Genomic DNA, 26,195 nt, shown 5'->3' with positions numbered 1-26,195 from the left:
TCAGCTACCTTCATGGTACAGGCCCCTGAGCTAACTTTGTGATCGGAAGATTTAATCATCAGTTGATTAGAACAAAAGTGGCTGACATGTTACTTGTTCAGATGACATTTTCCTTCTTATTTTGGAAATAATTCCTGGAGGTCGTATCTGTATTTCTGAAGTACAGTGAATATCCACAATGGTGCATTGACTGACAGCCCACACATACACCTCAAGACATTATTCATCCGTGTTGATGCACGTAAAGATAATTCCACAAATAAATGCAATAGCAGATTTCAAACGGAGATGGCGACAAAGAGGCAAAACTTACAGACTGCGGTTTATGCGGTTTATGAAGCAACTATAATATTTTTGTGTGCGCAAAAACTAAACAAAACAAAAATAACAACTTTATCAATTTCTTCTCTTTCTTCCTACGCTGTTCAAGTTGTTCTACGTCAGAATATAAATATGCTTGTGATCCTGATGCAGAACTGGCCAATAACGAGGCATCGTTCTGAGTTAGATCCCGCAAACACTGCACTGTGTACAACAACACGTGTTGGAGAAGCGTGTGCAGAGCAGAGGAGCAGTAAATGAAGATATAAACAAACCCAAGAATTTATGATTTCTGTGCTTTTCACATTCACAATGTAATACGCTTGGATTTAACTAATTGCTAAATTTTATTAAATGCAGCATAAACTAGTTTCAGAGCTCTGTACAGGTCATTATACAAAAACATCTGCGTGTTTTATGTTCGGGGAACGTTTTTACGTTAGGGGAACGTTCTTTGTTTGCTGGGAAGCCCCAGAAGCAAACGTAATACTTACTTCTTTCAGAACTGAAAATTATAGAATTATTCCTGAAGCAAGAAGAATCAGCAGACAATAAAATTGGACAATAAAAACAAGCTGTTGATAAAATTATAATGAGTTTAATCAATCATAACTTGAAGTACAAAAATTCATAAAAAATAAAACTAATGAGACTGATCTCAAACAATGAACGAGTTACAATTAATATCAGATTCATGTCTCTGTTAAAAGTGTTACGGCCTCTTCTTCAGCTCCTGAACATGAAAGGCTTTTTCCAGTGTAGTTTTTCTGCTGCTCTTCTTCTGAATGAGAAGGCAGAAGTGATTTCAGAACGAAGGCCCAAATGAAACTCTTCCCGCATTGATCACATGTGTAAAGTTTCTCTCCGCTGTGGATCCTCATGAGAATCTTCAGACTTGATCTAAATGTGAAGAGTTTTTTAGGCTTCTGTTTTTTCTTTCCCGTTCGCGTCCATCAGGTCTAAAAGAAACATTAAATCATGTGAGATTTCAAATGAGAGACAAACATGAAATGAAAATTGAAGCTCATCACTGATTGAATCAAGATCACTGGTGAGTTCAATAGTCATTTTAATCTTATCAAATCTGTGGACAACTGCTGTGCACGATTATGATCTATTTTTATATCATGAAGATGATTTGTGTTATAAATAACTAGTTTTGTCATGAAACAATGTAAATCTGGTGAGCATCAGCATGTTCTTCATCATGAAGAATGAACGAGGAATCAAGAATAAACACCAGCCTCTTTGTTCTTCAGTATCTTGATGTTTCATTCTGCAGGTTCTGGATCACTGGCGTTCTCTCCGTCCTCTCCTTCCAGATGCTTTCTGGCAGTTCTGCTGAAAACAAACAAGTTTCATTTCTTACAATCATGATGAGAGAGGAATAATCAATATTTCAGACTAAGTACTAAGGCTAATCACATGTTGAAAAATATAGTGACCTTGATCATGTAACTTAAGATTATTAGGTTTTGTCGAAGCCACAACAAACAAAACTAACAAAAATCACCTAGTGCTGAAACAACACAAGCCAAGTTCTCTTACGAGAGGTTCTCTCGTACTGTGTAAGTCTTACGCTAGGGGAAATCTCTTTTCTGCAAGATACTGAAGCCAAAAAATTATCCTTAATTTTTTAAATAATGTAAAACGCGTTGCGGCAGCATGCAGACCCAGGCGAGACGACTCGCGCACCTATTGGCTGCCATGCGGCAACTGCAGCAGCCTATCGATAGGGCCCTATCGTGTCGTCAGCTCCAATGGGGGTGCTTCGTCACGTCCCGCCAAAACGGACGTGGCCTTGGGCTATAAATGTAGCTTCGAGGGGCTAGCTAGCTGATTTTTTATCTCTTCGGCTGAGCTCATGCATCGCTGGATCCTGAGAGAAAGAAGCCGCACCGTCAGAAAAAGCCTTTTCAGCGGGACGAGCCACTGCATCTGAAGCCACTGGCCGCGCCGCCTTCAGTCGCCATTCCTGCTGCGCTATCCGGCGTTATATCCTTTTCTCCTCTGTTGTGTGTGTGTGTGTGTGTGCCGCCGCGACACACGCTCTCATTGCACTAAAAGAGCCGGGCGTCTTTTTCAAGATGCCCCTTCCTGTGGCTCGTGCCGAGCCCCACTCAGCGACGGGGACCGCCATGTCATCGCTGTTCCTGCCTGGGTGAGAAACATGCAGCTCTCGCGCTCGCCGACGGCGGCTACCCACACTGTGAGCTGATGTCTGTGGCGACTGAGGATTCGCCTGGCTTCTTTCGTCGATACTGCACCTCCGCCCGCTGCGGTGCTACACCGGAAGCGCCGTACTCAGCGGGTACCGGAACCTCCTCCTACGCCGCAAAAGCCCGCCGGTTCGCCCGACAGCTTCGCCACCTGCTTCGCTCGAGTCTCTCATGAACGGACAGTGGCCGCCATCTGCCGCCGCTTCCATCATGGATGACAACAAAGAAGCCACGTTTATGGAGGATTACAGCTGCTGAATGGTCGCCCCTCTCCCTCTGTTCGAGCCGTGCAAACAGCGCCGCTCACATGGGATGTCAGAAGCGGACGGTCACGCGGCTAGCTCTCTTTACGTCATAGGAGAGTTTCCCCGCGCTCAATTTGCGCGCGTCACTCACCGGTGAAAGGAGAAAAGAGTGTTTTATTCCCAAAAAAGTTTTTTTTTTCACTTTACAACAGTGGTCTCGAAACGGTTCCACGGAGGGCCTAGTGTATGCAGGTTTTCTGTTTTACCTTGAACCAAACTAATTGAGTAGGTCACTAATTGGTTAAGATCTCCCCTCACCTGGTAGTCTAGGTCTTAATTGGGCACTAATTGAAGGGAAAGACCAAAAACCTGCATACACTAGGCCCTCCGCTGAGGCTGGACCAACCTCCATTTCTCACACATTTCTCATTCCCCTCTGAAGTTCAGGCGACTGGAAATGTCAATATTGCTGTAAACGAGCACGTTGTAATACATGCACGCCTGCAAACAAACGCCGTCACAAGACATGTTGACGCTCTCTTATATGCTCGCGCAAACTGAAAACTTATGTGTTCCCCCCTGTGGCTCAGTGGCGGAATCATAGGCTTTTCGCATTCGTGTTCGAATTCCGGGTCTGCCGGCAGATGAAATTATGCCGTCGATGCTTTCGTTCTGTCAGTTTCCTTAAAAGGCGACTGCAGATGTGTATTTTGCAGCCAACGAGCACGTTGTACAACCTGCTCGCCTGCACCCAAACACTATTTCTATGGCAACTCAAATCTTCCTAGCCAGTCTAGGGAAACGAGGGTGTTCAAGTCCCGCTGCGGCCGAACTTCCACCAAAACGTCTCGCTCGTTCAGTTCCAGTAAATGCGACTGTTCCAGTGTATTCTGCAGTAAACAAGTCGGTAACACAGCCTGCTTGCCTGCCCACAAACGCTGTTTTTACGGCGACCCAGATAAATCCCATGAAGTAAAATCCCATGTAAAAAAGAAAATCCCATGTATTTTCTGCTACTCCGGCCACGGCCGATGGTGTTTTGAGTGTAGTAAAAATGCCCACTGCCCAGTGCTCATTCCTACACACAAGCACAGCCCGCCACACACGGCCTGCACAAATAAAATCGTCTCACATCGATTGTGCATTAAATGTTCGGCCATGCAGGGCTCTACAGTGCGAGTAATTCACTCGCATTTGCGCCTAAAAATAGTTATGTGCGAACTTGAAAAATAATTTACGAGCACAGTGCGCGAGTGACGGGCTGTTCTCAATACACTGAACAACAGCGCGATTAAGCAAAGCATACCATTGAATTCACATGGAAAGCAAGCAAGAGGACGGATCTGCGCGATGTGAACATTACATGATGACGCGCTTAACTTAATTCAAATGAGAGCGACGATTCGTAACCAATGAGCCAATCACTGAAATAGTGTGGGAATGTGCGGGAACTGCTGGATTTTAAGTGAGAGTCAAGTGACTCCTCCCAACAGTGCTAAAAATAAAGGTGTGAGAGCGTGTTATTAACTATGTCAGATATGATGACGCTACTGCAACACGCATCACGACAGATGAGCGATCTATTCATCAAGCCAACACGCAAACTGCCGCAAATGAAAGTGAAAGTAAGTAGTAGACGCTCAACACACAAACAATCATATTCATTAATAGTAAAGAAACGAAATTATATTAGGCTACCAGTGCTGCTGTCACTGCTGATTTTGAAATGAGCTTATGATCAATAAAATGCAGCTCATATCTGTTGCTTTTGGTGACGTGAACTCTGCATAGGCCTACATTAACCCTCTGGGGTCTGAGGGGTTTTTGGGGTCCTTGAGATGTTCTGACATGCCCTGACATTTGTGCTTTTTTCAGTTGCTTATAAACATATTAATGGCAAAGGTGTAAATTTAGCACAAACAGGGCTACCATAATATATGAACAACTTGCATGTACATGTTTGTATTTTTGATAGAATAATGTTTATGCATGGTTTTTTCAAAAACAAAAAACTAAAGTTTCTGAAATAAGGCCATAAAACACATTCTAAATATATGTAAATAAGACTTTTGACAAATGGATGACGTTGCCTAGAATTTTTTCTTCAAAATTATGTGAAAATCATCCTGCCTAATCATTCACATAACACAATACATTGATTTAAATCTTGTAAAACACTTTTTGTTTGGAAAGGCCATATGCGGGTGGGCGTGATTCACACCTGTGGAGTCAATGGGGCCCGCATAATGAGGCTGCATACGTAATGAGCCTTTCATTCAGGTGTGTGAATCAGCCACAAAAATGCAAGGACAATATATAACTGGTTTGTTGTTTTTTTCCACAAATTTTGCTTGCAAATTGTACAATATCCAAGGTAAACACTTCTAGTAATTGTGCAGTTAATTGTTCTCATACTGTATTTTCAGATTTGGAATATATTCTCTTCCCAAATGTGTCACTAATAAAGCATAATAAAATTATTTAAAGAGAAGGCTTATAATGACCTTTTAAGATTTTGTTTACATCTATCCTTATATATATATATTTTTTTTTTATATACAATTAAGGTTATACAATTACAACAACATTTAAAATTGTAACAATATTTCCAGTGTAATCTTTCTTTGTATTCGCGATTCATATTAAAACAGTATTTTTGCCAGCTGTAGTAGCTCCACAACAGCGCGCATCTGTGCATTCGTTCGTTCATTCATTCATACACAGAAACGCAATTCATATTTAAACAGTATTTTTGCCAGCTGTAGTAGCTCCACAACAGCACGCATCTCTGCGTTCATTCATTCAAACGCGATTCATATTATTTAAACAGTATTTTTGCCAGCTGTAGTAGCTCCACAACAGCACGCATCTGTGCGTTCGTTCGTTCATTCATTCATTCATACACAGAAACGCAATTCATATTTAAACAGTATTTTTGCCAGCTGTAGTAGCTCCACAACAGCACGCATCTGTGCGTTCGTTCGTTCATTCATTCATACACAGAAACGCAATTCATATTAAAACAGTATTTTTGCCAGCTGTAGTAGCTCCACAACAGCGCGCATCTGTGCATTCGTTCGTTCATTCATTCATACACAGAAACGCAATTCATATTTAAACAGTATTTTTGCCAGCTGTAGTAGCTCCACAACAGCACGCATCTCTGCGTTCATTCATTCAAACGCGATTCATATTATTTAAACAGTATTTTTGCCAGCTGTAGTAGCTCCACAACAGCGCGCATCTGTGCGTTCATTCATTCAAACGCGATTCATATTATTTAAACAGTATTTTTGCCAGCTGTAGTAGCTCCACAACAGCACGCATCTTTGCGTTCATTCATTCAAACGCGATTCATATTATTTAAACAGTATTTTTGCCAGCTGTAGTAGCTCCACAACAGCACGCATCTGTGCGTTCGTTCGTTCATTCATTCATACACAGAAACGCAATTCATATTTAAACAGTATTTTTGCCAGCTGTAGCTCCACAACAGCACGCATGCGTTCATTCATTCAGATTAGAACAAAGCAAACAGAACTGACCTAATTCCTCAGCGGGATCCGTTTGCTCCTCGAAATGATACTTCCAGAACTTCTGAGGTAAATTTTTGCAGGATTATTATCAAGATAGTAGTATTCCTCACAGCATCGTAAAGTACATAAGTCTGAAAGTGAACTCGCGGTGTGTGTTATCCAGCTGATGTGGGCGTTTCACAGGTTTGTTTGGATCGCCTCACATTTGCGTTTGAATAGCGCGCGCTCTCCGTGGGCGGAGCACATTAAAACTTAATTAGCTGAGATGAGAACGACTGACATCTCTCTCTTTGCATACATATTACATAAACTGTGAATATTTGTTTTTCATAAAAATTACTTCATTTAAAAGAAGAAAATTCAAGCTTCATGCCTGTGTGACTGTATGCCTGTTTGACTGAGTATTCGCTGAGTTACAGTTCATTTTCGGACGCGTTTCAGAATTGACTTCACTGACGGAGAGTAGGCAGAACTCGCATCATGTTTATTTTTCTTTATTTGGCAAAAAGCACAACACTTTGTTTTTATTATGAGCATACACAAAAAAAATACACACTAAACAGGATCGATTGATGTATAACACAAGCATATAAGATAAAAATTAATTTTTTTTTTTTTTTTTTGCACTCATACGGAAAAAAACGAGCCTATCGCGCCGGCGCGACAGCCGACCTCAGGGGGTTAAATCTGCATAGCGCGGGAATAGAAGATCCGATTTATTAGGGCTGGGTAAAAAATATCAATTTCTCGATTTCCAGTTGATGAATGAACATTGTAGCGTGCATCCCATCCAATAAAATCGCAATAATCTTTGTGCTTTGTTACTATTGATATAAAACAAAGTCTCAGATTTCAAATTAGGCTACGTCCATTTTCTTATGAAATTCAAAAAAATAGCCTACCGTTTTGGCGCTGTGGCGTGAGATCGCTGTGGTGCAGCTCAGCTCAAGAGCAGCAGCAGCGCAGAGCGAACATGATCTTCTCTTCCAACTTAATAATACCAGTTACCCGCGAAATAAACATGAATGAGCATCTGAAAGTGTATTAAAAGGTAGAGTACAACTTATCGAATTCCGTATCATGTGACATGGAATCGCTCAATCAGTGTTTCAACCGTGGAAAGACGTCAGTAAATCAGCTTGTAAACAATGTCATGTAACGTCACATTTACCTCACAAAAAACATATCCAGTGACCATAAACTCGTTAGTCAGCTAGAAAAATTTACTCTAGAGAGTAGCATTCTGCTAAATATATGCACCATATTACATATTCATTATAATTTTTTAATGTTCTACAATTTTGAATGCATGTTTGAATAACTTTGGCAGGTTTTTATGACAGCCCCCATTTAAATGTTTATATTTCATATAACTTTATTATTATAAAAATAAATAAAAGTGTAATTTAAGTGTTTGTATACAAATCAGTTAATTTTTACCTTCAATATTATAGTAGGCTAATGAAGCCTAGTAGGCCTCAACTGACTCCCATAGTTTACAGTATTAGTTAAGAGATTTGTTTTCCTTGAGAAAATGTGCCATGTATTGTACCTGATATCCAACATAATCAATATTGAATCGAATCGAAATCGAATCGAAGTGTGAAATTTGTGTCAATACCCAGCCCCTACGATTTATATCAGTTTTGTGAAAAACACACTTATGTGACTAGGTGTAAATGGAATCATTTTGATCAGTAAAAATGCATGAGGTGACCAGGTGTAAAGTTGTAAACAGGCCCCTACACCATAAAAAAGTCAAGTAAACACTTAGTGAGCTAGATACGCAACACAGTATGAAGCCTTAAGTCATTATCTCAAAAGACCAAGTGCAAAAAAACAAAACAAGGAACTCACGCACACTATCAATACTTGCAAATGAGTATCAAAATTTTATTAGCAACGTTTAGGTCTCACCAAAAGACCAAATGCAGAAAATGAAATTACGACCAAAACAGTCGACACTGAGGACAGGAAGATGACAAAAACTCATTTTTGAGGACAACTTAATGTAGCCTACTGCACGTACTGCAAAGGAAAAAAGCAAGCGGGCATTTGTTTTGTTTTTAGCACTTTATACTTTATTGAGGTGTTCATTCTTTTTATATATTTTGAAGTAAGCTAAAAATAATAATTGCATAATTATTAAATGGGTAGTTCACCCAAAATAGAAAATTCGGTCATTTATTACTCTCCATCATGTCGTTCCAAACCCGTAAGACTTTCACTCATCTTCGGAACACAAATGAAGAACTTTTTGATGAAATTGAGAGATTTCTTTACCTCCATTGACAGCCTACACAACTACCACTTTGATGCTTCGAAAAAAAGTTCATAAAAAGATCATAAAACTAATCCATATGAATTGAGCAGTTTAATCATCTTTTTTCACTGTGCTCCTATATTTCTTTGTGTGCTCCTAAATTTTTTCATTTAGGAGCACATGTACTCCTTGGGAAAAAAGTTAGCGTAGAGCCCTGCCATGGCCGATGGTGTTATGAGTGTAGTAAAATGCCCAGTGCCAATTCCTACACACAGACACAGCCCGCCCCACAGGGCTCGCGCACAAAAAAAAAAAAAAACGACTCATGTCGGTTGCGCTCTAAATGTAGTGAACGTGCCCACATTCCAGTGCCCACAAACACTACACACTGCATGTCTCTTAGTTTCCATAAAAATCAAACCAACATACATACAGTCAGCTCAGGCCGACGGTGTTTTCAGTGCAAATGTGCTCGCTGTCCCTCGCCCACATTCACTCACAGACATGACAAATCCCACGGGCCACAAGCGCTCGCCATCTCTCAGCTGCCCGCCGTGAGAGAGTTGAGCGCGGGCGAGCTGCCCGCTGTTATCAGCGCCCCCCCCGCCTCGAACGCTGCAAGTACAGTGTCTATGTTACAGCATACCGAAGCTCTCCGGCCGCCACTATGTTACGGCCAGAGCCCAGATCTTATTCAACCCCTAGCTATGCATGCAAATGCGTGGGCAAAGCTTCCTGGGGTATCAGAATGGGTGCTGAACATTATAGAAAGAGGCTATTCGCTACAGTTCGCTTGACGCCCCCGCCGCTGTGCGGCGCGAATCGAAACCACGGTAGAAAAGGAAGTAGCACGTCTACTTCGTGCCAAAATTGCAAAACTGTTGAGCAAAGGGGCCATAGAGCCTTTATCTCAAGCTCAGAGCGAAGGGGGGCTATACAGCAGATATTTTCAGGTACCGAAAAAAGACGGGGGTCTCAGACCCATTCTAGATCTAAGGGGCTGTTTACACCTGGCCACTTCATGCGTTTTCTCAGATCGGATAGCTATCCGATCGTGAAAAGACCAGGTGTAAATGCCCTCCTAAACGCATTCGAGACGGATTTGAATCCGATCGCTCAAACCACTTCAGGAGGAGCTCTGTGCCGCATTCCAGACGAAACTGGACAAGTGTAAATGCATCTGGTTGTTGAAACCACATATGTAAATTGTACTCCTCCCAAAAATGCTAAAATATAAACGTGTGAGTAGGGCTGGGCAATTTAAATCGCGATATTATTATGCGCATCTCGTCAGTAAAGCCGGTTCCTTGATTAGTAGTAATTCACCATCACCTGCTTTCAGATGGAGCGGCATTTACTACAAAGAGCCGTAGTTAACTGACAAGCTGAGCCATATCGCATTAATATCGGGGACGTATCGCCAGCGATATTTAATGCGATATGGCTCAGCTTGTCAGTTAACTACGGCTCTTTGTACACAGCAAAAACTCCAGTGTTAAATTAACACTCCTGGGAGTGTATGAGTCCACACTCAAGAGTGTTGGTTAATGAGATAATTAAGTGATTAATTTAGTGATGATTGAACATTATTGAAGACACCTGATGTTAACAAGCAGAATCACTGAAGGAGAAAATCACAAATTGTAAGTTACCGTTATGACGATCAATGGTTGCTTTAGTTGGACTCTTGACCCATATATTATTAACTTTAGATTTTGTTTGTCTGTTGTTTCTGAATTATAAATCACCAGTTGAACAAAGAAAAAAAGTGATTTGATGGTGTTGGTTATGTTATGACAATCATCATTTGAACTTGATCACTGAAATCATTAAAATCCTTCTTTCTGACTTCGATTTTATGTTGTTGGTTAGTGAATCTGCATAAATGCCCAGAATTTTTGATATAATATAAAGGATTTCTTAAAAGTTGTTTAAAAAAATAATCATTCTTTTAGGCACACACAGATGTCAAGATTCAGTCTATGCATCTCAACAATGGTGACGAGCAGAATATTCAATTAGGAAAAGTAAATTACATAGACAATTCAGATCATAATTTATTCATACCGCAATGCATGATGGGAGCCATTAATGAGTTGTGATTGGTGGTAGCCACTGCAACATGCTTTATTATTGTCACCATTGTTGAGATTCACAGGCTGATTATTGATGTCTGTGTTTTAAATGAATTTATCTGAATGTCTTTTGATCATTACAATGTTTATTAAATATATTGAATTATAAGTAAAGTACTGATAATCATAGGCTGAAGAATCACTAAACTGCTGCTAACAAGTTAAACCAAACTATCTCAATAAGTTTCCTTTTTCAGATCACAGCATGATTGTCAAAACATAACCAACACTATAAGATAACATTTTACGTTGTTCATTTAACTGTTATAAATCAATAACAGCAGACAAACAACAGTAAATATTTAAGTAAACATATAATGGTAGAGCCCAACTAAAGCAAACACCCATCACCTTAATGGTAACTTACAATTTGTGACTTTCTCCTTCAGTGATTCTGCTTGTTAACATCAGGTGTCTTCAATAATGCACAATCATCACTAAATTAATCACTTAATTATCTCATCAGCCCTAAATGCCGCTCCATCTGAAAGCAGGTGATGGTGATTTACTAATCAAGGGAACCGGCTTTACTGACAAGATGCGCATAGCAATATCGCGATTTAAATCGCCCAGCCCTACGTGTGAGAGCGTGTTATAGGCTATATGTAATGTTATAGCCAGATATGACGACGCTACTGGAACACGCGCGTCACCTCAGATCAGGGCCGGCCCTGACCAATTTGCTGCCCTAGGCAAGATTTTACCTGGTGCCATGCATCGCAGCCCATTTTACCCCGTCATTGTGTTCATGATTATTTAGCATATATATATGTATATATATATATATATATATATATATATATATATATATATATATATATATATATATATATACACACACACACACACACACATTACAGCCTAAACAGAAATACCAAGAGCATTACATCTAACATTCAAGTCAAGTCCCCATTATCTTTTATTATATAGCACGTTTTACAATACAGATTTAATGTGAACTTTGCTATTTTGAATAAACCTGTAAATAAATATCATTACTAATTTTGGGAAATCAATTTTAAAAATGCCATATACAGTACAGGTCAAAAGTTTGGAAACATTACTATTATTAAAGTTGTTGAAAGAAGTTTCTTCTGCTCATCAAGCCTGCATTTATTTGATCAAAAATACAGAAAAAAATTATAATATTGTGATATATTATTACAATTTAAAATAATTGGTTTTCAATTTATTATACTTTAAATTCTCATTTATTTCTGTGATGCAAAGCTGAATTTTCAGGATCATTACTCCAGTCTATCACATGATCCTTCAGAAATCATTCTAATATGATGATTCATTATCAAAGTTGGAAACTGTTCTGCTGCTTAATATTTTTTCATAACCTGTGATACTTTTTTAGGATACTTTGATGAATAAAAAAAAAAAGAAAAAAAGAAAAAGAAGAAACTGTTTTAAAAATAGAAATCTTATAACAACAATACACTACTGGTCAGTAATTTGGGGTCAGTAATTTTTTTCTTTCTTTTTTTGCAATAAATCAATACTTTTATTCAGCAAGGATGTGTTAAATTAATAAAAAGTGATCGTAAAGAAGATTTATATAATTAGATTTTTTTATTTTTTTATAAATGCAGTTCTTTTTAACATTTTATTCATCAAATATATTAGGCAGCAGAACTGTTTCCAACACTCATAATGAATCATCATATTAGAATGATTTCTAGAGTAATGATCCTGAAAATTCAGCTTTGCATCACAGAAATAAATGATAATTTAAAGTATAATAAATTGAAAACCAATTATTTAAATTGTAATATCACAATATTATTATTTTTTTCTGTATTTTTGATCAAATAAATGCAGGCTTGATGAGCAGAAGAAACTTCTTTCAAAAACATTAAAACTAGTAATGTTTCCAAACTTTTGGCCTGTATTTATCCCCCACAAAACTGCACAACTGTAGAGTAAAACATTAATAAAAAAAAGTGATAATAAAAAATGCGTCTTAAAACTGACATGATTGTTACAAAATCACACAGTCTGGGGCCTCTCTGGAGAACTCAGAACAACTGCTAACATTAAGTTTAAGGTAAAAAATAACTGCCATGAAATTATAGTATCTTACTCCAATGCAATAAATTGTTCATACACTACATCACTTTACCTCTGTCTTTATCCCCTTTTATCCTCTTCTCTTCTTTTTGGCACTGTATCTATCGCAGACTATATGCTCATTTATAATGTGTCATGTAAATTCGGCCATCCGTCACAAGGAAACTTTCACCGTGTCTAGGACTAGCGCGAGCTGCCAGGCCCGTTTCTACGAGCTGTGTGTTAACAAAAGCAATGCTGTCTACATTGGATGAGGCGGGCACGCTACACAACAAATTACCAACAACTGATCGCGCGCGCTCTGTTTCTGACGCACTTCAAGCACTCGCTGGGCGGGGGAAGATTGAAGAGCCGGACTTTTTTTGCTTTATTTGGTAGTATTTCGAATTAATGGTTTTAAAATAGTATTATATATATAAAAAAAAAAACTAAAAAAAAAAAAAAATCCACTCGTTCACTCATTCTGGCGCCCCTATGGATGAGTGGCGCCCCTAGCATTTGCCTATTCCGCCTATGCCGCGGGCCGGCCCTGCCTCAGATGAACAGCTGAGCATCTATTCATTAAGCCAACGTGCAAACTATCGCAAATCAAAGTGAAACTAAGTCGCAGACGCTTAACACACAATCATCATCATTACAAGTAGCGAAATGAAATGATCTTACCAGGGCTGTTGCCGCTCTCTCTTATTGCGGTCTTTGATTTAGAAATTTTTAGCTGATGATCAATAAAATGCAGCTCATATCTGTTGCTTTCGTGACGGGCACTCCATTAAATCTGCATTAGCGCGGGAATTGAAGATCGGATTTAAATCCGTTTCGCAAAAACACATTTATGTGACCAGGTGTAAATGGAATCGTTTTGATAAATCAGATAGGTGTAAACAGGCTCTAAGACAGCTGGACAAAGCGCTTTCAAAATGCCGGTTCAGAATGCTCACGACCAAGAAAATCCTCTCACAAATTCGCCAAGGGGACTGGTTTGTCAATACATCTGAATGACGCGTATTTCCAAATACAAATAGTGTCACGTCACAGGCGATTTTTGAGATTCGCCTTCGAGGGCCAGGCATATCAATACACAGGTCCTACCATTTGGCCTGTCCCTAGCACCCCGTACATTCACGATGTGCATGGACGCAGCCCTCCCTCCCCAGAAACTTCTGGGAATACGAATTTTGAACTACTTAGACGATTGGCTGGTTCTAGCTCAGTCACACTCAGAGCTCATAGAACACAGGCAGTGTTGGGTATAGTTACTTTGGAAAGTAGTTAATTAGGTTACAACGTTACCATCAATTAAAAGTAATCAGTTACGTTACAGCGTTATCTATAACGCGTTAGAGTACTCATGCGTTACCAAAAATTAAAAGCCGTTTGCAGCGGCTCACACATGTCAGACACAGCCCCCGGACCCTTTAAATGCACCTAGAAGTCGTGACTCCTGACAATGAATAACGTCAGTCATCCGACTAAATTAACACTGCAGGATAACAATAACAGGAAAGACAGTCAGCAATAGGCTATTCCACATGGCGTTTTATTTATTTATTATCACAGAACATATTAATCAAAATTCGCACCTACCCAGCCCGGGTAGCCTAGGCTACTGTATATGAGCACCAAGATAACACCTGATTTTTTCTTTAACTCTAATGCAGTTATCAAAGTGCATCAAGTGTGCTTACTTGTAAACACAACCTGAGGTAAACAGGCTTGCAGATTTAAATCCATTTAGAAATGAACAACCAGTCAAAGATCAAACAGAAATTAACAGCCGCCTGTCAAACAAAAATGATTACAAACCAAATTAAATTTTTGCCGGTCGACAGAATCTTTTCACCAACGCAGAGTGTGCATTTTACCATTGTTATTTTCCTTTTCGTTGACAAATTGAAAATAATGTGCGTACTTCCATAATCCAAACGCTGTCCTCTCTGCCATCTTGCCGGCAGTTCGAAAAAAAAAACCCCACACACACACACAGGGTCAGGCGCAGGGCACAGACGTATCAAAGCCATTGACTTTACGATCACAGCGCTTCGGCTCCGCTGATACATCCGCAGGTGGCACAGTAGACCTAGGCCTACTGTCTGACAAAAAGCAGGCTGCAGTCTGGATTTTCCTTTCCTTAAAATAACGGATTACTTTTTTAAAAAAAATAACGAAGTTACTGATTACTTAACGCACGAAACTAACGCGTTAAGTTACACATTTCACGAAAACACTTACCCACAACACTGAACACTGAACATCTCGAGAATCTGGGTCCCGAAGTCAAATGGGGCGAAAAGTTCACTGTCTCTCAGTCAGAGAATATATTTTCTGGGCACAGAACTGGACTCGCTGTCTATGACAGATCAACTATCGCCGCAGCGCAGACTGGTTATTCAACTCATGATGGAAACCTCCCGCCGCGGCGCTATAGTCCCGCTCAAAAAGTTTCAAAGGATGCTGGGTCTCATGGCCTCAGCATCAGCAGTTCTTCAGCTGGGTCTGCTTCGCATGTGCCAGCTGCAGTTCTAGCTAAAAGACATGGACTTCCTGTCTTTTTCGCCTCAAGGTCGATCAGAAATGCATGTCAGCACTGAAACCTTGGAGAGTGACCGACTGGTACCAGTCAGATGTAAGCCTGGGGATTTCCTCGAGTGTGAAGGTGGTCTCTACACCCGCAGACAGTCCAACTGCTGTGGGAGACATTCAGAGCAGAAAATAGACCTGTTTGCGTCTCAAGAAAACGCTCACTGCCCGGAGTTTTTCTCCAAGAGCAGGAATGCGCTGGCCCACGTCTGACCCTGCTGCCCGCTCTATGCTTAAAAGCCATATTACTTAAAACTTAATGAACTTGTTTGTTCAAGGCACAATGTTTCTCCTTGTTTCCAAGTCAGTGCCCATGATTTACTCACTCTCAAGTCATCCTAGGTGTGTATGACATTCTTCTTTTAGACAAATACTATCGGAGTTATATTAAAAAAAAAAATGTCCTGGCTCTTCCAAGCTTTATAATGGATTATAATGAATTTCCATTAACTCGCAGTCTAGAGCCCTGTATAGTGCTTTATTTCTGCTTTTACATGAGCACCACCAACTGTCAGAGAGCGCAAGTTAATAGATATCAACCAATCAAAAAAATGTTGTGTGCTCACCACACACCGGCTATAGGTGGAGAGAAGAGATTTGGCTATAGAGTGATGCGTGTCTAACTTACACAGAAGAGACTTTGTTGCTCAGCACATGAACATAAACTACTTACTGTGATTTCAGACTGTGTTGATGTGGTTTCTCCACTGCATGGATCTTCATGTGTCGCTTCAGTGTAGTTTTAAAAGAGAAACTCTTTCCACACTGATCACACGTGTGTGGCTTCTCTCTGATGTGGATCCTCTCATGTGTTTTCAGAGATGATGAGTGACTGAATCTCTTGTCACAGTGTGAACACTTGTAAGGTTTTTCTCCAGTGTGGATCCTCTTATGTGTTTTCAGAGATGATGAGTGACTGAATCTCTTGTCACAGTGTGAACACTTGTAAGGTTTTTCTCCAGTGTGAATTCTCTGGTGCCGTTTTAAATGCTCCGCTGCAGTAAATGTCTTCTCACACTCAAAGCACACGTACTCTCTCACACCAGTATGAATTTTCTCATGTTTAAGTAAATATGGCAGCCGTGAAAAACTCTTTCCACACACAGAACATGAATGAGGCTTCTCCTTCGTATGAACTATCAGGTGTGACTTCAGGTGTGATGCACTGACAAATGTTTTGCCGCATTGATCACATGTAAACGGCTTAACTCCGGTGTGGATCCTCATGTGTCCTTTAAGGGATGAAGATAGACTGAAATCTTTCCCACATTTATCACACTTAAATGGTTTCTCTCCAGTGTGGATCCTCATGTGTAGCTTCAGGTGACTTTTAAAAGCAAAACTCTCTCCACATTGATCACATGTGTGCGGCTTCTCTCCAGTGTGGATCATCTCATGTGTTGTCAGATGTCCTGATTGACTGAATCTCTTGTCACAGTGTGGACACTTGTAAGGTTTTTCTCCAGTGTGAATTCTCTTGTGCCGTTTTAAACACTCCGCTGTAGTAAAAGTCTTCTCACACTCAAAGCACTTGTACTCTCTCACACCAGTATGAATGTTCTCATGTCTATGTAAACTATCCAGCAGTGAAAAACTCTTTCCACACACAGAACATGAATGCGGCTTCTCCTTCGTATGAACTCTTAGGTGTGTCTTCAGGGCTGATACACTGAGAAATGTTTTGCCGCATTGATCACACGAGAACGACTTCTCTCCAGTGTGGATCCTCATGTGACGCGCAAGATTATATGTGTTTGAGGAACTCTTTCCACACTGATCACATGAGAATGGCTTCTCTCCAGTATGAACTCTCATGTGGCGCTCAAGACCATCTTTGCTTGTTAAACTCTTTCCACACTGAGTGCAGGTGAAAGATTTCTTGGCTCTTCTTGTCTTTAAAAATGTCTTTTTAGTCTTTGAGCGACTCAAAGGTTTTTCTCCAGGTTTGACATGATGTTCCTCCTTCACTTCACTAAGTTCTTCACTCTCCTCCTTCAATTCACTCAGTTCTTCACTCTCCTCCTTCACTTCAATCAGTTCTTCACTCTCCTCCTTCACTTCACTCAGTTCTTCACTCTCCTCCTTCACTTCACTCAGTTCTTCACTCTCCTCCTTCACTTCACTCAGTTCTTCTCTCTCCTCCTTCACTTCACTCAGTTCTTCACTCTCCTCCTTCACTTCCATCAGGTCTGAAATGAAAGAAAAATGTATTAAATAAAATTTTCAGTACATCAAAATAATTCATTGAAAGAAATATAAATTGAAAGGACATGAAAGTGAGCCCTGATGTAATGGTAGAAAGTAGACAACCGTTATAAAATATTATGATAATTTGATGCCTTTTTATAAATTGATTATTTATCAGTTAAAATAGTATTTAGCTTGATCTGATGTTGATAATCAATTTAAAATTTCTCAAACCTCCCTTTACTGAACATTTGTTGAAAACAAACAAAAAACATGCTGTACCATTTCATAGTTGAACTGTTTATCTAAAAGTGATGAAGTGCTTGAGTGTTTCTAACATGAATGTTCTTCAGCATCATGAATGAATGAAGAATAAACACCAACCTCTTTAATAATAATAATAATAATAATACATTTTATTTAGAAAAGTGCCTTTCAAGGTACCCAAGGACACTGTACAAATTGGTATAGAAAAGAAAAAAGAAATAGAAAAAAAACTAAAAACAATGCAGCTACATTCATGATGGAATTCACTGACAGTATAGACAGTACAGTCAGCTTGGGACATAGATTACATACAAGGTACATAAAATGCCAAGGTGCAGACAAAGTATAAACACCCTCAAATGACATACATGAGTGCACTGAGCACGAGGTGAAGACAGTGCCAGCAAAGTCAGCAGGCTGACAAGAAAGCTCAACCAATAAGATGTGTTTTTAACTTCGTTTTAAAAATGGATACACTTATGCTTTGGCGCATCTCAAGCGTCAGGGCATTCCACATTTTAGGAACTGCCACACTAAAGATTGATTTAATTAATCAATCAACGATACTATTGATCAGCATTACCAAACGCGGACGTTCCACTAGAAACAAACATTGATGTATTGTTTTAATTTATTACTGTGAAGCTGCTTTGATACAACCTATGTTGTAAAAAGCGCTATATAAATAAACTTGACTTGACTTGACTAAAGGCACTGTCACCCCTGGAGCGAAGCCGAGATGAAGGAACTGTTAAGAGACATGCATCACTAGAGCGAAGGGTGCGGGATTGCAGGTATGGGGTGAGGAGATCTGATAGGTAGGATGCGGCCAAATTGTGTAGGGATTTATAAACAAGGAGAAGGATTTTGTAATGGATGCGGTAGTGGAAAGGAAGTCAATGCAACTGCTGGAGGATAGGAGTAATATGATCCCAGGGCCTGGTGCGGGTGAGCATCCTTGCAGCAGAATTGTGGACATACTGCAGCCTATTTAAGATTTTTTCCGGGATGCCAAGAAATAGAGCATTGCAGTAGTCAAGCCTTGATGTGATAAATGCATGTATAAGTGTTTCTGCTGCATATGAGTCTAGGGAGGGGCGTAGTTTGGAGATGCTTTTGAGATGGAAGAAAGATGTTCTGGTGATATTTTTGATATGTGACTCAAAAGAAAGAGTAGGATCAAAGATTACACCCAGATTTCTAACTTCAGCAGAAGTTGTAGTGAAATAGCCAGGGATAGATAGCTGCAGATGTTTAAGTTTTTTTTTAGAATGTTAGGGGTGGAAATAAGAATAGCTTCTGTCTTATCTTCATTAACTTTGAGAACATTTTGAGAAAATTTTGAATCATCCATTTGTTAATGGCATTTAAGCAGCTAACCAGATTGGATAATGATAATATGTGAGCGGGATTTGTGTAACTGTAAATCTGAGTGTCGTCTGCATAACAATGGTAATTGAGACCATAATGTTGTATTATCTGGCCAAGGGGAAGGATGTAAATTATGAACAGCAGGGGACCTAAAACAGAACCCTGGGGGACACCATGTAAGAGGGGTGAATTTGGAGATCTGAAATTCCCAATTGAAACAAACTGTTGTATATCAGTGAAATATGATTTGAACCAATAATAATTCATTACATTTATATAGCGCTTTTCTCTGCACTCAAAGCGCTTTACATAGAAGGGGGAATCTCCTCAACCACCACCAATGTGCAGCATCCACTTGGATGATGCGACGGCAGCCATATTGCGCCAGAACGCCCACCAAACACCAGCTTACTGGTGGAGAGGAGACAGTGATGAAGCCAATCAGTATATGGGGATGATTAGGAGGCCATGATGGACAGAGGCCACTGGGCAAATTTGGCCAGGATGCCGGGGTTACACCCCTACTCTTTTTCAAAGGACATCCTGGGATTTTTAATGACCACAGAGAGTCAGGACCTCGGTTTTACGTCTCATCCGAAGGACGGTGCTCTTTGACAGTATAGTGTCCCCATCACTACACTGGGGCATTAGGACCCACACAGACCACAGGGTGAGCACCCCCTGCTGGCCTCTAATTTTCTCAGGAGGTCTCCCATCCAGTTACTGACCAGGCTCAGCCCTGCTTAGCTTCAGTGGGCAACCAGTCTTGGGCTACAGGGTGACATGGCTGCAGACAACCAGGACAGTGGAACACCAGTGATACCAAGCAAGGTCTCCAATCGAGAAAGTAAGTGGTTGTGGCAAACAGTGTCAAAGCCAGCTGTGATCATCGAGGAGAATGAGAATACTGACTTGGCCTGAGTCATCATCTTGAGTGGTTTGGTTTGTCTGAAGCTGTTTATAAATCAAGCTAATTTTGCAATGGAAGAATTCAAGGAATTCACAACAGAGTTTAGTGCATGGGGTAAGTGGGAGTTTGGGTTAACTTATTAATAGTGGAGAAGAGGGCTTTCGGATTGTTATAACCTCTGTCAATGATGGTGGTGTAATACATGGTCTTAGCCTGGTTAAGAGACTCTTTGTAAGTGGAGACATGATCACTGTATGCCAGGGCATTGACGGTTAGGCCAGTCTTCCGACTAAGTCGCTCTAGCTGACGTCCAGCCGCCTTCATTTTACGAAGCTCAGGTGTGAACCATGGGGCAGAGTGAGTGAAGGAGACTAGGCGTGTCCTCAGGGGTGCAAGAAGATTAAAAGAGTCAGCAAGATGTGTGTTATACAGCAGGACTAAGTCGTCAATACAAATATCCATTGGCTCCATGATGGATTTCGAATTTAGAGTACACTAACAGAGCAGCTGTAGTAATATTCTTAGTGTTCCTATATGTGATGGAGCGAGAGTCACGTTGGCGATGGAGAGGCTCAGGAACAGCAAGATTGAACATAATGGCTCTATGGTCAGAACAGAAAGATCTTTAGGACAGACCTTATTTGGCATGATGCCGGCGGTGCAGACAAGGTCTAATATATGGCTTTTTGAGTGGGTAGGGAAATCAACATGCTGAGTGAGGTCAAAACAGTCTAACAGATTCAGAAATTGTACAGCAAAATTATAGTTTCCATAATCTACATGTATATTGAAATCGCCAAGTACCAGGATGGATGAGTACATAGGACTAACAGATGCAAGTAGGGCCCAACCAACAAATACCCTGTCTGCTGACACCACTGAAATGAGCTTTAAGTGTCAATTTACATGAGATCTGAAGACATCAGCATAATAAATGAGGTGAAAACCGGAACTATTGTCATGAAATAAAGAGTGTTTTCAGCAGATCTGTTGATATTGATGAGCCTCAGACTATCAACACTCATTCAACAAGCCATTCAGGATCATCAGCAGATCATCTCACTTTATTCTGAGTGTTTGCTGTTAGAAACACATTATTCGAGTCAGGATACATGATAAAAGCACAAACTGCTCTATTGAAAGACAATACTGTTATTTCTCACACTATGACATGGATAAAATATCAATAACACAAAACAATGACACTCATCTTCATAAACCACTACAGATTACAGCAGTATAATGTCCAGATCAATCTAAATATAGTTTGATCTTATAATAACTACATTAATCACTACACAGTAGTGTTGCACAATGTACCGATACTTCAAAAGTATCGCGATACTCGTGTTAATGAAAAATTCATTGTTCTTGTGTCCATTCATTTAAAACTTGTTGATTTCATTTGAGTGTGTGTAAAAGCATTTCTAACAGCTGAATTGGGGGTAGGAAAGAGCAGATGTAATAAACCAGATAGCCCGGGGAGATAACAAACACCTAGGCACGAGAAAGAATCTTAGTCGAAGAATACAGGATGTCATATAGTAGGGTCCCAGGCCCCCTCCTGAGGAAAGCAGGAGGTCATTTAGACTGTAAATGAAGGCCTTTTGGCTTCTCAGGGACAAAGAACAGCATGACCTGCCCGGGGGGGGGGGGTAGAACCAGTCCATACTAGATGTCTTTAAGGAAATTTACAGAGACTGGGAAAGGAGGAGTCAAGAATGTCAGAAACCTGTATAAAATGTCTCAGTTTTATTACGTCAGTAGGCTTTCTGTTTCACATCTGGGTGGCTGCGGTTGCGAAAAGATTCCTCAAAGAATAAAGCCTTTTCTTCTATATTACAATTTTGCCTTTTGAGTGTTGTCTTACACCTGTGATGCTGTTTTTCCAAGTGAGATAAAAATTGCTTTTACAGCTGGTGTCAGAAGTGGGATCCTGTGCGGACGCTTCTTCTCCTGGTCCTGAGAACGGATTTGACGGGAAAGTGCACGACCTCGGCAGCAACAGGCGGCCGTCTCATACCTCGACGGTTTGAGATAGAAACTCAACAGATTACGAGAGAGAGAGGCAAAACCCCGCACTCAGGGCCAGTGAAAGAAAACTCCCACCAGGATTAAAAAATCCGCGACGATTGCGAGAAAAAAAAACAGAAAAGCATCTCTGGGTAAGACACGGCAAATTGTTTTATTGAAGTTGAGTGTAATTTGATAATTGTGAGTGAACGTGAACCATATTGGCTGAGTTTTGCTTTTTGGTACGGGCGAAAGGTGATTCAGGGGAATCACAATTTTTTTGGGGGTAAGGGAAATAATTGATCTGAGGAATTCGGATCAGCTTCTACCTCACTTAGCTCGTTGGTGGACAGAAAGCCCACAGGTGATTCAGGGGAATCACAGATTCAGGGGAATCACAGTTATTGATTAATTAGTTTCACTCAAAAGTGCTAGTAACAAAAAAAAAAAAAAAAAAAAAAATTATTAATCGATTTAGGTGGACGGATGAGCCACGTCAAATCAGAATTAATCGAGCGCTGGAAAGTGCTTATAGAAAGTTTTTGAGTGAAACGTAATTACAAACCACCCGACCGATCTTGGGGTAAGGGAAAGATCGGGTCTGTCGAAGACGTTTGACAGATTCTGTAAGACACGTGTCGAATTGTGAAATCCAGAAAAGAGGAACTCAGCCAAAATGGGATCATCAAACAGTAAAACAGATAATTTTTATACACCAATTTTCTGTCAAAGGAGAAATAATGATGGTGGTAAATGTAAATGTATTTCCCCGAGGCGGGAACCTTGAGTAAGATAAGACTCAATGTCGTAAAAGAATCAATAGAAAAGAACGAGGGAAAACAGAATGGTTGTTATGTGTGTGTTAAACGTGTGTAAAGGACGCACACACGAATGCATACGCTGATTTACTTTCTGCTACCTGCAATGAAAAAAAACAAAAAAAAAAAAAACAAAAAAAAAACGGTTGGAAATCTTTATGTGTGGCTGATGAAACTTTGAGCAAAGTTATGACTGATGATTTGAGCAGTGTTGTGAATGATGAGCATATGAGATTGTACAAAGGTAGCCTACAGGGTTTTCTGAAATGCTAACTTATCCGTTACTAGTCAGAAAGGGTTGTTGAAGTTTGTTCATGAGTGTAAAACTGTGAACGGACAGTGAATTGTTGGATGGGAAAGAAGCAGATAAAAGAGAACAGAGTCGATGCAGAAGGAACTGATATGTAGGGAACGATAGAGTTCATGGAACTATTTATGAACGCCTGATTAAGTCAAATTAAGTTGAAATGGTACGAAAAGTGAGTTTTAGATGGAAATGGGGCGTTGAGTATGATTAACAGGGATTGCCATGATATAAGGATAAGGAATGTTTCATTAAGTAAAACGATTGTCTTTTGAACCTAAAGGGTCCAGCTATGCTGGGAGTACAGCAACAGCGCTTGCTTGTTCAAACCAGCTTCTGGATGTTAAATGTATACTTGTTTTGTAATCAGTGTTGTTGATGATAATATCAAATTAGAAAATGTCCAGAGATTGGATATTTTGTTGATATTAAGCCATTTAAGGAAATATATTGTTTTATAAAGGAAATTATGGGTTGGAGATAATTTCCCCAGACATGTGTGACTAAAGTTAATCAGAAACTTTGTGAAACCCATTTAGAATATTTAGATTTTCCGTGTCGCTTATGAAAATTAATGTTCTGCCAATAATAGTGATGTGAATGTGCTTTATTGTATTAATGTTATGAAAAGAGAACAGAGTATTGAAGAATAGATTGCCATATTTTTGTAACAAGAGTTGAAGGTGCAAGCGGCTAAGATAGCTGTCTGTGTAATTTAGAGACTGAGAAGATTTAGAGAATCTTGTGTTTTCTGTGAAACAGTAGAGATAAGTAGGACTGAATAATTATAATACAATTTTGTGATTTAAGTTGAATCTGCAAACTAACCATTTGATAGAAGAATAAGCTTTTAAAAACCAGTGTTGATGAAATTAATGACACGTTAAAGTTTTAATACTGTATGAAGAGTAACTGAACAGCCCTGATAAATAGTGAGATAAAAAAGAGCAAATGCTGTAAGCAGTTCTGCTCACGCTCTGAAGAGATTTGCAGATGATGTTTAGTAAAGGTTTGATTGTAATTAGAAAGATAAACAATAACTTAACTGGCTCCAAAGAAAGAAAGTGCCAAAATGACACAAATTTAAAGAAAAGTCTGTGTTAATATGGGTTAGAAAGTAGATCAATGTTAATATGATGAAGATTATAATTCGGCTATTGTAATTGAATTTGCAGCTGGGACAGTGGGGGAGAATGCAGAGAACTTATCAGTGGCTCTGTTTGCATTTCCTGAATACAACACAATGTTTCAGAAGTGCAAAATAGGGTGAAGCTGTTAGAAAGATAAAAGGCAGAATAACAGAGAGTGTTTTATTGCAGTCAGCTGGGTCATTCAGTGACTGTATGCGCACTGTATGACTGTAAAAGTAAATGAGGGAGAAATAAAGTTGATAGTTGGAACTTTTGAAAGTTGTAAGAAGATTGAAAGATTTAAGTGTAAGGAATTCCTTTTGAAAGGAAAGAACTATAAAAAGTACCGGTTGACATAAAATTACGGATAAGACTAAATGAGTTGCAAAATATTTTAAAAGTACCGGTCACTAAAAGGATGATTGTGTTTTTGAATGAAATGCTTTGATAAGGTTTTAGATGATATGGAGAGACAAATCTAATGAATGATTTATAATGATAATCAAAAAAAATGTATCACAAGCAGGGAGCAGCCTCAAAAGTGAATCATAGAAGCAGATTGATAAACTCCTAGAGAAAACATTGAAGTAAAATTGAAATGAAATTGTTATTAAGAACTAGAATAATTCGTATTATTTCTTTAAGATAAAATAAACAGAAGCAGTGTTACAGGATTAACAGTTGCTAAATGTAAAATGTGTAAAAGGCATTTGATTAAACAAAGGCTTGTTAATGTTGATTTTAAAAGATAAGATTGTGATTTGGCCAAAACAGGTTTGCTTATCTGAATCTGGCACGTGCTGTGACTGAAACTGCCACAGTTTCAGTGCAACAGAGACTCATTCGGAGTGGATATTATGTCTAAATTACAATACATGTAATTCATGGAAAAGATGCCTTAAGATGGGCTACAGTTGAAAAAGATGGTAGATAAAGTCTGAAGTTAAAAGTTTATGAGAATGCAGTGTACCAGTCCTGAATGCCTCAAGAGTCTCTCTCTCATTCAATATCAGCTGAAAGCTGTTGTCTGAGGCTGTGTAAAGCACAGTGTTTCAGTTGAAAAGATTCATAGATGTGGAAAAGCTAAAACAAATCAGATTTGACAAATTTAGAGGACAATTTGTAAATGTTTTAAAAGTAAAACTGAATGATTTTAAAGAAGTCTTTAAAATAATAATGCAGACCTTAAATGATAGAAGTGACATTTTTGACCGCTTCTTTGTCTGATTTTAGCCTCCACCATAAAACAGGGCCGATGGCTCCGGCTACAGAAGTAACAGTACACTGAATGTCAATATTAAATGTTCCAAGTGGATATGATGGTTCTTGATTACCTCGATTAAAAAAAAAAAAAAAAAAAAAAAAAATTTCATTACCACAAACTATGATAATTTTGCTCAAGTGAAGTAGAGCCATAACTCAGTGTGCAGGAGGCGTAGATCCCAAAGACGGGTAAGATTCTCTGATGGCCATAGATGGGAACAACCTAAGGCAGGGATTATCGCCGCCACTGGGGCACCTGCCCACCAGGTTCGGGAGGTGTTACCTACAAGAAGGGAGTGGTTGTGATGCTACTTGGGGCCAAGAGCATCAAAGAGGGGTCTGTTCCCTACAACTTCCACTCCAATATATATATATCAAAATGTTCCTTCACTTAAAAGAGCTTAATTATCATATAGAGACAATTACATCCAATCACAGTAATATGTAAATAGAATCACAGAGCACAACCAACAACCATCTTGATTACGGGGACTTCGAATAGCTTGTCACCTTAAACATTTGACCGTTCTGTTTTAACAGAAGATCGAAGATGTGACATA

At 39.5% G+C, this 26,195-nt stretch overlaps 1 protein-coding gene across 1 annotated transcript in view; it reads right to left on the bottom strand.

The window, feature by feature from the left end:
* Nucleotides 1-652: 652 nt before the first annotated feature.
* The window catches only part of LOC308691596 (uncharacterized protein), a 30,741-nt gene continuing 5,198 nt past the window's right edge, over nucleotides 653-26,195 (bottom strand). The window contains exons 2-4 of the mRNA XM_081366988.1: nucleotides 16,046-17,561; nucleotides 1,566-1,662; nucleotides 653-1,280 (exon numbers count right to left, since the gene is read on the bottom strand). Coding sequence (XP_081223114.1) covers nucleotides 1,593-1,662; nucleotides 16,046-17,556 — 1,581 coding nt within the window. The 5' untranslated portion in view covers nucleotides 17,557-17,561 and the 3' untranslated portion in view covers nucleotides 653-1,280; nucleotides 1,566-1,592. The remainder of the gene's footprint in view (nucleotides 1,281-1,565; nucleotides 1,663-16,045; nucleotides 17,562-26,195) is intronic.

Source organism: Scardinius erythrophthalmus, assembly GCF_964197995.2.
Source record: "Scardinius erythrophthalmus genome assembly, chromosome: 1".
Lineage (NCBI taxonomy): Eukaryota > Metazoa > Chordata > Actinopteri > Cypriniformes > Leuciscidae > Scardinius > Scardinius erythrophthalmus.
Note: the sequence above shows the minus strand (reverse complement) of the source record. Positions and strands in the feature narration are given on the sequence as shown.